Below are 16,812 nucleotides of genomic sequence, written 5' to 3' on the forward strand. Positions count from 1 at the left end.
ATCTGTGAGAGTATGCAGAGGGTGGTATGAAAAGACATGGCAGGGATCCACATTTTTAAAATGGATGGAAAAACAGTTCTAAAAATATGAAAAATTAAGGACAAATAATCATAATTTAAATTCTCAAGCTAAGAAAGGTTCAACACATTTCAAAGTTAAATAGTAAACAGTGCTAGGGAAAAGAAAACAGAGAAATGGGACAACAGGGATCCATTAAAGTTGGATATCATTCATTTACTAGTTTGAGGGGCAAAAGAAATAATTATATGTGTTTTAAAATAATAGAGAATGAACCCTGAAAAAGTTTAATGCTTAGAAAAGAAAGCATTTATTATGGAAATTTTAATTTGGCCAAATTGCTTACTTTAAAATTAGAAAATTCAAATATTTGATTGTATAATTTCGGACACATACTTAATAAGCAGGTAGATTAAAAAGAAAAACTACCTATTAAGCAAGAATCATCTAACAAAAACAGTTCCTTATATATAAAAGACTATATGCTAACTCCTAGATGCCAAGAGAGAAAATGAGAGTACAGTCAAGCATCACCTAACGACAGAGATACGTTCTGCGAAATGCATCCTTAGGTGTTTTTGTCATTGTGTGAACAACATGGAGTGTACAAACCTGAATGCTATAGCATATTGCTCTAGGTTACAAACTTGTATATCATGTTACCGTACTGAAGACTGTAGGCAAGTGTAGCACATGGTATTTGTGTATCTAAATATATCCAAACCTAGAAATGATACAGTAAAAATACAGTATAAAAGATTTTTTTTAATGGGACACCTGTATGAGACACTTAGCATGAATGGGGCTTGCAGGAACTGAAGGTGCTCTGGGTGAGTAAGTGGTGAGTGAACTGTGACAGCCTCGGACGTTACTATTCACCACTGTAGACTTTGTAGACACTGGACACTTAGGCTAAGTTCAATTATTTAAAATTGTTTTCTTTCTCCAATAATAAATTAATCTTAGCGTTTGTCACTTGTTTACTTTATAAACTTTTTAATGGTTTTAATTTTGATTCTTTTGTGATAACGTTTAACTTAAAACACGAACACGTTATACTGCTGTACAAAAATATTTCCTTTATATTCTTATTTGGTAAGCTTTGTTTTTTAAATTTTCAGGATTCTTTTACTTTTTAATTTTTTTTGTTAAAAGCTAAGACACACACACACACACACACACACACACACACACACACTAGCCTAGGCCTACACACGGTCAGGATCTTCCACCTGCACATCTGCCCCACTGGAAGGTCTTCAGGAGGCAGTAACACGCATGGAGCTGTCATTTCCTATGATAACAGTGTTTTCTTCTGAATTCCTCCTGAAGGACTTTCCCGAAGCTGGTTTACATTGGACATTTTGTTATTTTAAATATTTTTTGTTTTTAAAAAAATGTTAAATGTAAACCAGCTTCAGGCAAGTCCTGTAGAAGGAAAGGAATACAATCTAAAATAATGATAAAAGTGAGTAAAAAATTGTCACTATATAAACCAGTAACAGTCATTTATTATCATTATCGATATATATACATACACTATAATCATATGTGCCAAACTTTTATGCAAATAGCAGCTCAGGAGGTTTGTTTACACCAGCATCGCTACAGACACTTGGGTAATGCATTGCCTTATGAAGTTACCATGGCTACAACATTGCTAGGTGATGCGAGTTTTTCAGGTCCAGTCTAATCTGATGGGACCACTGTCATATATGTGGCCCATTGTTGACTCAAGCGTCATTATGTGGTACATTTACTATACTGCTGGCAAGCTCCTATTTAAGTAAACAAACATCATCAACACAAACAAACATGAGAAGTCCGGAAGAAAGGCCAAGGAAAATAAGAGAACCTCCTTAGGAAAAGGAAGCTACATCAGGGCGAGGGGCCAGTTCTCACCTGGAAGACACAGTACTGCACACTTCAGCCAGATGATTGCCATTTGAACACACACCACCCAGGCACTGTGTGTGTACCTACCCCTGGGAATGGCATCTGCCAGGAGCTAGTGGGTTGTTAGAGCTTTAGGGGAGTTATTTTTAACTTTCTGCTAATAAGCTGTATTTCGAGCCAAAAATTTGTGTAGTGCATAAGGCTACTCATAAAGAATATCAGAGCTTGTATGGCCCATTCTGTTACACTCTTCTTACCAGTGACTCAGAGGACCTGGCTACACTGTCTTTGACTTGCTTCTAATAGTGAAGAATTGGAAATACTCTAAATGTCCTTCCGTTGAGGGGTGGATAAAATAAGTTACGGTGCTTGTATAGAGTAGAATATTGTGTTTAAAGAACAGAGAGCTTTTCATGTTTCAAAATGGAGGAGTCATCTCCCGGATGTACTATTCAAAGAAAACTCCTAACAGTAATCTCTGGAGAGAACTAGAATTGAAGAGGACATGAGTAGTCAAGGGGACATTTGCTGCACCAGTGTTGTTTGAATTTTTTACAATGAAAATGTACTTATGTATTGAGTAATTTATAATCATAATGTACAATTTTGATTTCTACTTTTACCTGATATTTACATTAATGTCTTTAGAATATAACTCATTCTTTGGGCTATTGGACATCCTATCTTACTTAGCTGGTATCTCTGCAATTAGATATTTATTTATAAACAGAGATTCCTTCAGAGTTATTTAAATTAAGTAGTTAAATAGGAAGATAAGTAGTTTATTAGAATTTAGTTTATGCTTATATCACTGATATTAATTATTGCCACAGAAACTCTACTTTGCAAGATCACCACTAATTTGTTATGTTTCATGTTTGTTTGTCACAATTTAGGGACATTTCTCTATCTTCTTCATTGATGAACCTACTATTTACCATAGAAGTTCATCTGTGGCTCCAAACTCTGTTTCAAGAATATGAAAGGCATGTAGGTTATGCCTACATTCTCTGACCCTTGATAGATGTTTTGCTGACCCACCTCCGGATATCTGTAGAGTTACCCTAGGCTCCACCTTCCACCAACCAGTTCTGTGTGTGAATTACACAGTCCTTTGTTCATTACTAAACATTGTTTTTGCTCTCTCATGTCCTCTTATTCCATTCTCACTATCTTACAATCAGCTACATGGAACCACAGGAAAGACATCATTGTTCTTCTTTTGCAAGTAGCCAATAACACCACCCTCTCACTGAGAGCACCTAAGAAATAATGTTAGGACTTGAGTCGACTTTTGATGCATCCATGTCCTTTGTGTCATATAATATATCTGGAGTGGTAGAGTGCAAAGATTATGGGCTCAATTTGTTATTTGTATGACTTTGAGCAAGTTGGTTAAACTCTCAAAAACTCAGTCTTTGTATTTATGGAGTAGAAATAGCAACGCTAGGATTTGGAAATTGTTATGAACGGTTCACAATTCTGCATACACTACAGCTTGTACACATGTGGCAAGCCACAATGTATGGCTCTTTTGAGCCCATTTTCCTCCTTTCCCAAACATACCTCCTCAGACTGATGGATGCATGATGATTTCCCCTTGCCTAAGTTATTGTTTCTGATTGTTCTTTCACTGTGCTGCCATTTATAATGGAAACTTCATTGCAAAAAGTGCAAGGTTCTCACCTGTGGCACTTGAGCTGTTTGCTGGCTCCTCTAGCTTTTAAGTGCAGTGTATTAATTTAGCCCCTCTCTCAGATGTCCACTGTAAGGTAAAGAATTGATGCCATGTCCCAACTAGGAATGCCATTGCCTCTCTATCTTTGCTTAACAAGAAACCATTCGTGATTGAGTAGAAATAACAATAAGTGTTTAGAAAAGTATTAATGAATGAGGCAGTAAAAACTGATCCCAAGAAAATCCTAGACCACTCGCACCTGCCATGACTTGTTACCTCTGTGACCTCTTACCATCTGTGCCTCCTTGGTCACGTGTATTGACTGTAGCCCACTTTCATTCTGTCAGCATTTCTCTTCAGTCTATTTAGAGCTCTCTTGAGCCTTCTCTCTCTGGCAAACTTCCTTTTATAACATAAGCAAAATAACAGAAGATGTACATTCCCTGTTGTGTGCATGGAAGGGATAGGAAGGATGAACAGTTTATCCATGAAAAAGTATTGCCATCAAAAAATGGAATTATGAAGACCTGTTGTATGCAAGATATCTTGAAGTTAACTTTTTTTAAAAAATATGAAACAACTTATTTCCAGCAAAGTGCAAAATGAAAATCACAGAAAAAGTCAACCTGACCTGAAGGTTATTCATCACTGTGCAATGAGTTTCACCATGCAGTGAGTTTCTGACCCACGTGACACTGAAGTCACTAACAGCACCAGTGCTACGGTTCACTGTAGATTGGACAGCGCTGTGTTTGGGGATCCTGGAAAAATTTAACGTAGGACAGGATGTGGTCTACCCTCCAGGGCCACACAGTCCAGTGGAAAAGAAATAATTAATAAGCTGAAGTCCAGGATTGCAAAGTAAATTCTGTTTTACAGAACGGGAAACATTGTGACTGATGTCAGTATCTCTGCTGAAGTGGAGAGGCTGAGGTTCTTCTTCTGTAGCTGCTCCTCCTCCCTCCTCCTCCTCCTCCTCCTCCTCCTCCTCCTCCTCCTCCTCCTCCTCCTCCTCCTCCTCCTCCTCCTCCTCCTCCTTCTTCTTCTTCTTCTTCTTCTTCTTCTTCTTCTTCTTCCATATATCAAGCTAACTTAATGGAGAATGTATACATTGTTCCATATCATAGTAAATAATGCAAATAAGTGATACTGTTACAGGCTTAGGGTCATAACGTGGGGCCGTTGTAAGGTACACCTTTCTCAAAAGCATCTGGTATATGTGAAGAAGCTGCATATCATTGACTTGCTCTGATGTACTCAATAGGAGCCCACAAAGGTTCTCTGTCTTGGCCTTCATTAGAGAGCATTTAAATACCAGAAAAATCTAGTGTGGCATAGTCTCTGATTGGGTATTAGCCAGCATAGTGTCGGGGCTGTTGTAATTAGAGTAGCCAGATGGGAAGGCAAATTTAGTAGGAGACTGTCATCATTACAACCACCCATTATACATATACTCATACATGCCTCACAGGTGCAAGTTCATAACAGGAAACCCAGCAGTTGTGGAGTAGGAGGCTAGAATACAAGAACATTAGTGAGTGAGAGCTTTGTCTCAGGATTGTAACTAATTTTGAGGTCAGGTTTTTCAGCAGTCTGTTATGTTCAATCTTTAGGTTCCAAAAATTATGTGATGACCGGCCTTAGAAAAATTTAACCCAAGTAAGTCAGGTCTATTAACATTTTGCTAAATTCTTTGTGGTTTGTAATGGAGTTAAATATGACTATAAGATTTAAAAATAGGAGTTTTGCTTCATGGTTTATCTGAAGATTCAATTGACTGGACTTGAGTAAATTATTTACCACTTCATTAAAATTCAATAGGACTGAAAGTTTCCGTCAGATGCATTAAGCCGTCTACTGCAAACGAAGCGCTGTGTTGTAGCTGGTGCAGAGGGTGGTTTACTCAATATGGCCTGCACTAAGTGTATGGAATGCAAATGAGATGTAAATTTTAAATTTTACTTTCCATTACCAAAAAATTATTTATGTACACATCAGGAGAGGAAAATTACTTTCAGTAAGGATCTGCATGGTGATGATTTTTAATCTCTTAGTGGGAATATATAATATTTTTACAGTACTAGCATAAAAATGCCATTACTGCAGAGAGAGGTCTTAGAGTCTTATAATGATTATCTTTATTGCTTGAAGATAACATTTTAGCAAATGAGATTTAGTTAACATTCTAATGAAAAGAGCTATCACAATTTGAGGGAAAATTCCTAAGCTAAAATATTTTTAAGCTAGAAGTTTGTTTACTTTTTTTTCTCTACTAGAACCTAAATCATGTAATTTATTGGAACAGATGGTATGGAAAATTTGGATTGTGTGTTACACTTTTAGTAAAGCTAATTTATAAAAAGGCTACCAAAAAAAGTAATAAAATCATAGACTTAAAGGCCTTCGTAGATTCCAACTGACTCAGCTGAACTTATGTTTTCTCGACAAAATCAGTGCCAAAGCTAAATTCATCTCTTGCAATTTCTGCTTGACCCTCTGGTCGTGTGAGCACTATTATTAATATCTCCTAGCACTTTCAGTCACAAGCTGGTGACTACATTTGTGAATTGCTTTCCAGTTGAGTTGGCTTTTTTTTCTTTTTTTTTTTTTTCTTGAGACAGAGTCTTGCTCTGTCACCCAGGCTGGAGTGCAATGGTGCGATCTCTGTTCACTGCAACCTCCGCCTCTCGGGTTCAAACGATTCTCCTGCCTCAGGCTCCCAAGTAGCTGGAATTACAGGCACCTGCCACCATGCCCGGCTAATTTTTGTATTTTTAGTAGAGACAGGGTTTCACTATGTTGGCCAAGCTGTTCTTGAAATCCTGACCTCGTGATCCGACCACCTTGGCCTCCCAAAGTCCTGGGATCACAGGGACGAGGCACCCCGCCCAGCCTCCAGTTTGCTTTTTTACAGTTAAATAAAGTTGCATTTTCAGATTCTATTTCCGGATCTCTGCAAGCATGGGAGCATCCCTCTTTGGTGCCTCGCTGAAGTTGTAGCTCCTATTAGTTCAGGTGGTTCTGTGATATCAGCTGCTTTCCTCAGAACAAGTCTCATTCTTCCTTCACATATTTTTTTCTCAAAATGAAACATTCAAAGGCTCCTGCTTCCATGTGTAGCATGAACATTATTTGGCACCATCCTTCATGTTATTCTCAAGGCACTCTCCAACTTGCCCACTTCCCTCTTTCAATATCACGCCCAAAATTAGTCACCGCATTCCAGGAGCAGTTGGGTGTGCAGGGACCAGATGGATTCAGGAACCGACACTCAGAACAAGAGTGGTTCTTAACCATTTGAGGATGCGTACCTCTTTTGAGAATTGAAGCCCTGGAATCTCTCCATGGGAAAGTGGATGTACAATCTCAGAGGATTCCTGGACTGTGCTGTAGTTCATTCATAAACTGTGTATCTTCTGGGACAGTGGGTCAAGAACCCTGCCTCTGCTGTGGTGAGGCTGTACATGGGAATAATCGAGGAAGCTTTTTAATACCCACATACACTTGCATAAGCCTTAGGTGTAAGGCAGAGAATTTGGGGGATTTGCAACTGAGGAGTTTGTTTATTTTTAAGCTGAGTGTATTTTACAGATCAGATTTTGAAACTACTTTTCAATTATAATCACCTATGTAGATTTTTCTCAGAATCCAATTTCATAAAAAAAAAAAAAAATGTATTTAGCTGGCTTTTTCCTGAATTGACTTGTTCAGACATGTTAGTTCTTCTAAGATGAAGTGCTCATGAGATTTTAAAAATAGCCACCAGGCCCCATGCCCAGCTGGGTTCTCTATTGGCGTTGGTTGGATGAAGAGTCCCCTGATTGGTTTGACTTGGGAATGACCTCAACCTGGTAGAAAGTAAAACAGACGCGTGTTTCAACCACTGGTCCTAATGTACTTTTTCAATGTTTGTTTGTGGAATTTTTCATATCTTTGAAAATACAGAAATGACAAGGGGTGGGGTAGGGGAAATGTGTCAGTTTATGAATGTGCCATTTAACCAGATAATTGGGCAAAATATTTGACAAGAAGTATTCTCACGAACCGTACAGCGTCAGAGATAACCACATCCACACACGTTTGTGTCTTTCCATAGTGTCAGACTTTTACTGATGCTATTTCCGTCACAAAAGCCGGGAGTTGGATGGAATTCCAAGGAGGGAATTTTCCCTAGTACCTCCTGCTCACTCGGTAGTCAGAGCCGTAGGCACATAAGCCACTTCACAAGTCAATTGTATTGCAAACCATACATAATAGTATACTTAATCAATAGATAAGCGTTACAGGTCAAACATTTCACAACAAACAAAGTAACATATAACATCAAGAGGGACAAGAAGAAGGGTTAACAAAGCAGTCCAGGGAGACTGGGAGAGCAACAAAGACACAAAGAATCCCCTGGTCGGGCCGGCCGAGTGGTCCACAGGTTTTGCAACGAGGAGTCTTCAGTGGGGGCAGAGCCTTCCCAGCAAATGCCAAGTGCTAATCACAATTGACAGCAAGGCAGTGTCAGTTGAGGTGGCCATTTTGAGCTACTGATGTCCTGCTCTTTTTATGGCCACGGAGTCCTCTGGCAAGGACTGATAGTGACACAATGTGCTTGTTTTTGCCCTTATCTGGTTGGATGCAGACTTTATTTATTAAGCGTAACATCTTGTCCCTGTTGGCAAAGAGCCCTATGAAATGTAAGATGGAGTCTTTTTCTAAGATGGAGTTACTCATGTCAAGGGTGCTGTATACCAGTGCTCCATCCTGTGACATGGCGTGCTTTAATCTTCATTTTTCTTCCTCTTTTTGATACCTCTATCTTCATTGATTCTACTCCACCCTCTTACTGGACTCATATTATCTTGGTTCTATTCACACACCTTTGTTTGTCAGTCGTTACTGTTAGAACATTCTGAGTAGTTTGTTTGGGAGGTGAGTATAGACTGAGGTTTAGACACTAATGAGGAACCTTGGGGAAAGTGAAGGGGTGGAGGGGATAGACTGGCCCTGGTGACGTGGGTGGCCTCAGATGAGTTTTTACTGATGGTCTAAGATGGTGTGGGCCTTAGTTCCTTAGCACACAGAACTTGTGTTTGAGCCTGATAGTGAATTCAAGACCAGAGACCCTGATGTGTTGGAATTGCTGGTTGGATTTTACAAAGAATGGTGGACTTCCAAACTTATGGCGACCACTGTTGAATTTTACTGGGACGTGACAATTATGCTAGAGCCTCTAAAGTGGCAGACCTGAAGTCTCACTCTTCTCTTTGGTTTGAGGAGAGTAAGTGCAGACGGTAGGCATGTATTTTTTAAAAATGTGTTTGCCACTTAGTCTCTTCCTCTTCACCTCAGTGACCTTGTTCTCCTTGCAGGTTATGGCCACACTGTGCCCTTGTCAGATGGGGGTAAGGCCTTCTGCATCATCTACTCCGTCATCGGCATTCCCTTCACCCTCCTGTTCCTGACGGCTGTGGTCCAGCGCATCACCGTGCACGTCACTCGCAGGCCAGTCCTCTACTTCCACATCCGCTGGGGCTTCTCCAAGCAGGTGGTGGCCATCGTCCACGCCGTGCTCCTTGGGTTTGTCACTGTGTCCTGCTTCTTCTTCATCCCGGCTGCTGTCTTCTCAGTCCTGGAGGATGACTGGAACTTCCTGGAATCCTTTTATTTTTGTTTTATTTCCCTGAGCACCATTGGCCTGGGGGATTATGTGCCTGGGGAAGGCTACAATCAAAAATTCAGAGAGCTCTACAAGATTGGGATCACGTGTGAGTATTATGGCTCCCTGGCTGCTCCTTCTGTCTCTGTTTTTTTTTTTTTTTTTTTGAGCCTGAGTCTCACTCTGTCGCCCAGGCTGGGAGTAGAGTGGTGCAATCTCGGCTCGGCTCACTGCAACCTCCGCCTCCCAGGTTCAAGCAATTCTCTGCCTCAGCCTTCCAAGTAGCTGGGATTACAGGCTTCTGTCTCTATTTTGCCACTCCAAGCTCCACCTCACCTCCCAACGAGGAGTCATTCATAGAAACACTGATTGCTTTCTTCTCACTGAGAAGTTTTCCCAATTTGCCACCTTCTCAACCATTTCATGATTTCCTTCAAAACTCTTTATGCAAAAATCTTATTACTGAGTTATTTTTCACAAGCACCTTAAAATTGCAGATCAATTTCTTACTAATAATGTAGGCATTATAAATGACAGTGTAAAAATACCTCATACAGAATGTACTTGATAACCAACTGTTAATGTAAAAAAAAAAAGATTGCTCTACTTTATTAAATATTTTAAGGCCAAGAAAACTAGGCCTCGGATAGAACATGTTATCAATCATGCTCTTTAATTTACCAGAAAAGTCTTAAAAGAGCTGCTTACCTCATTTGTCCATCTGGCTCTTTTTAGAAGAAGTTAGCCTCTATTAACTGTTTCCAGAATTTTGTATGTGGAAAATAAAACGGGCATTCAAATTCAGATGGCCAGGGAGAGGGATCTGTAATTTTTTTTTAACAGTTTTCATTTTAAATTAAATATAATATCGTAGAAAACTTAACCAGCTATTTTCGAGAAACCGTTCATTTCTGTATGAGCCTTCCTGTCCTTTTCAGGATGCACAGAATTGCAAGTGTGATGCACCTGCTGTTTTCATTTCTGTCTTGCCTTCTTAAGAATTTTTCAATTTATGACTCGGCTCACGTCATGTTTTCTAGGAAATCATAGTAGATACTCAAGCAGCCAGATGCTCGGTCTTGGCTCTATCTTGTGATTCTTAACCCTACAAAATGCTTGGTTGAATTGTGTGTATTTTGACATTTCCATTAAACCGTGGGCTCAGCCAAAACAAAGACTTCACTCATAAATCATTCGGGAACGCTTTGAACAGTACCTGGCTACCATACAAGTTCGATAGTTTTTTGTTTGTTTGTTTGCTAAATGGTTACTTAGGGTGATTTTATATTTCCTGTAGCTACCATAGGTATTATTTTTAGAGCCCTGATATTCACCAGGTGGCCATACCATAATCCAATCATGCCTCTATTGCTCACTATTTAGCTTTCTCCTAATTCAGGGGTATTATAAATGACACTGCAGATAATTTTTTTTCTTTTTTCTTTTTTTTTTTTTTTTTGAGATGGAGCTTCATTCTTGTTGCCCAGGCTCTAGTGCAATGGCACGATCTTGGTTCACTGCAACCTCCGCCCCTTGGGTTCAAGCGATTCTCCTGCCTCAGCCTCTGGAGTAGCTGGGATTACAGGCACCTGCCACCACACCTGACTAATTTTTTGTATTTTTAGTAGAGACGAGGTTTCATCATGTTGGCCAGGCTGGTCGCGAACTCCTGACCTCGTGATCTGCCTGTCTCAGCCTCCCAAAGTGCTGGGATTGCAGGCGTGAGCCACGGTGCCAGGCCAAGAATATTTTTGTATGTGTACACATTTCCTCTGATATTCTTCCAAGAAATGAGATTGCTGGTTCAAAGTGAATACGCCTTTTTGTGACTCATAGAACATAATGACCTGGTGCTTTCCAAATGTTGTTATGAGTTGACACGTCACCAGCATTATCTGAGTGTGACAACTTCAGCACTCCTGGAGTGGTGATGGCCAGTAGCATTAAAGATGTTTTTTGTGTATGTGAGTTTGATAGCCAAATAAGCATTATCTTAACTTTCTTTTCATATAATAGGTGATTGTTTTACTTTATTTTATTTTATTCTGTGACTTGGAAAGTAGAATGTTTCTGTAATTATGCTTGCTAGCTGCAATAATTTTCTCTTATATAAATTGTTTTCTCATAAATTTTGCCCAACCACTTAACATCCTTAGTGTTTTATATAATACTAAATCCTTGCATAACATTTTATCACTTCTTACAACATGGATCTTTTTTTTAAAAAGCAGTCTACATAGAATTAGTTTAGGTTTTGAGTGTCAAGAACCTGAGTATCTAACAAATGAATGTTCCAAAGATATATTAGATGTGGGCAGGATAAAATACCCAGTTATTGTCTGAAACCCCATGGGTATTTTTGTCAGCATTCAAAAATTTGATAAAGGAGGCTAGGCACAGTGGCTCATGCCTGTAATCGTAGTACTTTGGGAGGCTAAGGCAGGCAGAACACTTGAGGCCAGGAGTTCAAGACCAGCCTGGCCAATATGGTGAAACTCTGTCTCTACGAAAAACACAAAAATCAGCCGTAAATCACTTGAACCTGGGAGGCGGAGGTTGCAGTAAGCTGACATCGTGCCACTGTACTCCAGCTTAGGTGACAGAATGAGGCTGTGTCTCACAAAATAGTAATAATAATAATAAAGGAAAAGACACTGATCCATCAATTCATCTAACAATGTCATTACTATTTTTAAAGTACAGGAGAGCACATTGAATGCACGATATTGTTTTCAAAACCTATAGTCAGATTGTGAAGATACTAAAACTTTGTATTCTTGGGTTAATCAGCCTTCTTATTCCTGTCATGCTGCCAATTTTAGCTTCCCTACTTCATACATTTTCGAAAATCCTTCTCAAATGTTTTACCACTGGGACATAAAATCAGAATTTTTGTTATTCTTGGAGTTTTCATCTTCACATTTCTGTTCCTTTTTATGATGACTTTTTTTTTCTGAAAACTCATTTTTAAAATGATGGAAGGAATTTTAAATCACCATTTCCCATCGCAGATTCCAAGCAATGCATTTTACTTGAGTCAACAGTTATCCTTTATTTTCCCAGTAAGAAACTGGTAGTGTTGGCCAGTGAATAATCCACATGTCCAAAAACAACTGGGAGATAATGGAGAGCTTGACTTTGCTGCTGAATTTAGGTGCAAATGTAGATAGCCGTGCACAAGGACCTATTTAATATCAACATCCATTCTTAAATTTTGATTTAGTTTAGTATATTAGTCCTTTTTCACACTGCTGATAAAGACATACCCAAGACTGGACAGTTTACAAAAGAAAAAGGGTTAACTGGACTTACAGTTCCACGTGGCTAGGGAAGCCTCACAATCATGGTTGAAGGCAAGGAGGGGCAAGTCACATCTTACATGGCTGGCAGCAGGCAAAAAGAGAGAGAGCTGTAGTCCCAGCTACTCGGGAGGCTGACGCAGGAGAATGGCATGAACCTGGGAGGCGGAGCTTGCAGTGAGCTGAGATCTGGCCACTGCACTCCAGCCTGGGTGACAGAGCGAGACTCAATCTCAAAAAAAAAAAAAAAAAAAAAAGAGAGAGAGAGCATGTGCAGGGGAACTCCTCTTTTTAAAACTGTCAGATCTCCTGAGACATATTCACTATCATGAGAAGAGCAGGGGAAAGACTTGTCCCCATGATTCAACTACCTCCCACCAGGTCCCTCCAACAACACGTGGGAATTCAAGATGAGATTTGGGTGGGGACACAGCCAAACCATAGCATTTAGACTACAATTTCTATTACTAAACTCTTATTCTGGAGTAGAAATTGTAAGAGTTTTGAGTGCTTAAAAAGGTATGAAGTTTTCTTCCGAGCACCCCATGATAAAACAAAACCTTTTCTAAAACATCACTGGCATTTTGTGAGCCACTGATTATAAAGCAGAGGTGGCAAGCCCTCCTTGCATGAAATATCACACTTGGGTAAGTGCAGTATGTTATGTGTCTTTAATAATGCCACGTCAGCCCCAAGTATTTTTTTTTTCTCAAAAATTGCATCCTGTGATTCTGACTAATCCAAGTTCACAGGAGGTTAAATCGTTCTTCATTATCTTTCGCTCTTTAATAATGGGTAGTTCCTCTTTGAGCCATGAACTTAAAAACACTTCTAAAAATGAAGAACCTGGCAATGAGTTTATTCCTTAACAAACACTATGTTGGCATGAGGTGGGGAGGTAAATCACTTGCTACTTGATTTATCCATGTTGAGATCACACTGAGACACTGTCCTGTTTCTCACACAGGTTACCTGCTACTTGGCCTTATTGCCATGTTGGTAGTTCTGGAAACCTTCTGTGAACTCCATGAGCTGAAAAAATTCAGAAAAATGTTCTATGTGAAGAAGGACAAGGACGAGGATCAAGTGCACATCATAGAGCATGACCAGCTATCCTTCTCCTCGATCACAGACCAGGCAGCTGGCATGAAAGAGGACCAGAAGCAAAATGAGCCTTTTGTGGCCACTCAGTCATCTGCCTGCGTGGATGGCCCTGCAAACCATTGAGCGTAGAATTTGTTTGCATTATCCTAGGGCACCAGGGTCAGGGTGCAAGGAAGAGGCTTAAGTATGTTCATTTTTATCAGAATGCAAAAGCAAAAATGATGTCACTTTAAGAAATAGCTACTGTTTGAAGTGTCTTATTTAAAAAAAAAATGGAACAAAGAATCTGTGACCCTGGCAGGATGTCTAATATGTGAGGAAATGGGATGTGCACTTAAAATTCACATGTGACAAAATTATCTAGACCTTACATAGGAGGAGAATACTTGAAGCAGTATGCTGCTGTGGTTAGAAGCAGATTTTATACTTTTACCTGGAAACTTTGGGGTTTGCATTTAAATCATTTATCTGATGGCTAAATAGCAAAATTTATATTTAGAAGCAAAAAAAAAAAAAATCCTAGAGATGTGTTTTATAAATAGGTTTATGTGTACTGGTTTGCATGTACCCATCCAAAATGATTATTTTTGTAGAATCTAAGTTAAACTTACTATTTATAATGCATAGGTAACCATTAACTATGTACATATAAAGTATACATATGTTTATATTCTGTATATATGGTTTAGGCCACCAGATCCCAGTGTACTTCTCAAACCAAGACTACAGATATTTTGTTTCTTTTGATTTCTCTTTATACTAAAGAATCCAGAGTTGCTACAATAAAATAAGGGGAATAATAAACTCGAGAGTGAATAACCATAGTATTCTGCCACAATAAATGTTTCTACCCTCTTGCAATAGGATGGTGTCAGATGTCTAACATGTTTATAAACAGTTTTTTTGAATTGAACAAGTTATGAATAGGATTTATTAAAAGGTTAAGATACTTTGTTTTGAAAGTACATTGTGATTTGCAGCCACCTAGCACTAAAGCACAGAACTTAAACACAAATCCCTAAATGAACAGATTACGTTACATTAATCAGAGAATTTTAAGTTCAGAAGCTAAAATAAAATACAAATCACAGCTGGTTGAAATCCTATGCTTTCATATATCAGAAGTGTGCCTCTATGTATACTATATATATACTATGTGTGTATATATAGTGTATATATATGGTGTATATATAGTATACATAGTATATATGGATATATAGTATATGGATATATACTATATATACACCATATATATACACTATATATACACACATAGTATATATATAGTATACATATATATACACATACACACTATATGTTTGTATATATATACTATGTGACAAAATTATCTAGACCTTACATAGGAGGAGAATACTATGTATATATACACACACACATATATATACTCCTTCATAGAAAACATAAAGGACACATTTAGATGATGTACACAGGATACTATTAAGGATTTTAGAAAAGAAAATGAGAAAGCCCCTGTGTGATAATGAATGCTCACTGACTTCCCCTTGCAATGGAGCCTTACCTCCCATGGGTAGCTGCCCAGGAGTCGGTGGTTGAGGGGTTGGTAAAAATCAGTGCCCCCTGATGAGCCGGGTAAGCACTCTGATCCTGGGCCAGTCTCCTGACAGTGGGTCGCTCACTCAGCAACCTTCTACCTTTTGTACCATGTGCTGCCATGAGCAAATTATTACCAGCTTCAGGGCAAAGGGAAAGCTTCCCCTTTCCCCTCAGAAAGTTTGCTGAAAAATCAACTCACAAAGAGGCAGATTAATGAGAAAAGGCATACACATTTATTACTACCATCCACACAGAAAGAATTACAGAGTGATTGTCCAATATCTCAATGGGGGTTCGGATGCTTAAATATCTTACCGACTAGGGGACAGGGAGATGGAAAAATGTAGGTGACTTTAGAGGGATAGTATATGATTTTTAGAGGAATCCAAGTGTGCTGCCCTGGAAGCATATTTCCTCCCTGCTGACCATATCCCTGCAATGAAGACTGCTGTCATGAGGGCAGATCATTGGCTAAGGGTAGAATAGAGAATCCTTGGAGAATAGAGACATGCATCATGGCCATAACTGGGTCTGCAACATTCCGGATGGTCACAAGGCTTGGTGTGGTGCAGAATCCTGAGGTGCTAATGAATATAAATCACAGAAGCTGGATTATACTTGGAGAGTGTTATTCTATTTTCTGCAATGTAGGAAAAAATAATGGCTATTTGCTACAGCTGCTTGGCTCTAACATGAGAGGGAAGTTCAAAGTCCAGAAAATGAGGAAGTACATGAAGAAAAACTTCTGAATCAGGTGTCATTAATAAGTAATGGAGTGTAGTACTTAATTTTAGGAACTCATTTGAATCCGCAGAGAATACATTAAACCTTAATACCCTTCAAATTGTTGTTGTTAATGTAAAGGGCAAAGTAGAAAAGTAGGAGCAAGTTTTGCCTTGGCCCCCACTCCAGCAGGCAGGAAAGTAAGGGAGGATGTCTTCCCCAGGGTTCTTTTTGTCTCTGGCCGATGATGCTGCCCTTTGGTCCTCAGGGAGAAGCGAGCTTGGTCAACCAGGAGGAGCTCTGGGTCAGCCTCTCAGAGAACAGAAGCACAGCTTGCTGCAGGCATGACAAGGAGGTAGAAGATGAACGGTGTAACTAAGCCAGAACTGACCTTGGGAACCCTTTAGCTGGAGGTGAGAGAGAGTGGGAAGTTGGAGGTGAAAGTGAATACTAGAGGATTCTGGGTGATGAATACAAGCTGAACTCACCTGCTTAGCTTGATCCTTCAAGATTGAGTTCCTAAGATGCCTACAGAATGCCCTCAGGGTAGAACAGCAGCAGAAAGCCTTATCATTCCAGGACATGGTACTGTGTGTGAACTTAAATGTGACACGTGTCTGGTAGGGATGTTGATTTCAAAGTAGCAGATACATTCCATGTGAGGAGAGAACAGAGAGTATCTGTGGGCGTTCCTAAGCTCTCAGAAATCCAAGGGAGGAGAGACCAAGGCATGGGAGTAGTCTCTAAATAAATCATGTAAAAGAGGTTCCCAGGACAGATAAAGTTTAGCCCGGATCACTCCATTTATGACACTGGCTTCTTTCTACAGTAATCATTCCACCAAGATTTTTTTAAGTATTTGTTCAAAAGTT

At 39.4% G+C, this 16,812-nt stretch overlaps 1 protein-coding gene across 1 annotated transcript in view; it reads left to right on the plus strand.

Annotated features, from left to right (window-relative positions):
• The window catches only part of KCNK1 (potassium two pore domain channel subfamily K member 1), a 54,090-nt gene extending 39,358 nt beyond the window's left edge, over window positions 1-14,732 (plus strand). Inside the window, exons 2-3 of the mRNA XM_010383567.2 lie at window positions 8,953-9,348; window positions 13,506-14,732. Of these exons, the coding sequence (XP_010381869.1) occupies window positions 8,953-9,348; window positions 13,506-13,765 (656 nt within the window). The 3' untranslated portion in view covers window positions 13,766-14,732. The remainder of the gene's footprint in view (window positions 1-8,952; window positions 9,349-13,505) is intronic.
• Window positions 14,733-16,812: the final 2,080 nt, after the last annotated feature.

This window comes from Rhinopithecus roxellana, chromosome 8 (assembly GCF_007565055.1).
Source record: "Rhinopithecus roxellana isolate Shanxi Qingling chromosome 8, ASM756505v1, whole genome shotgun sequence".
NCBI classification, from domain to species: Eukaryota; Metazoa; Chordata; class Mammalia; order Primates; family Cercopithecidae; genus Rhinopithecus; species Rhinopithecus roxellana.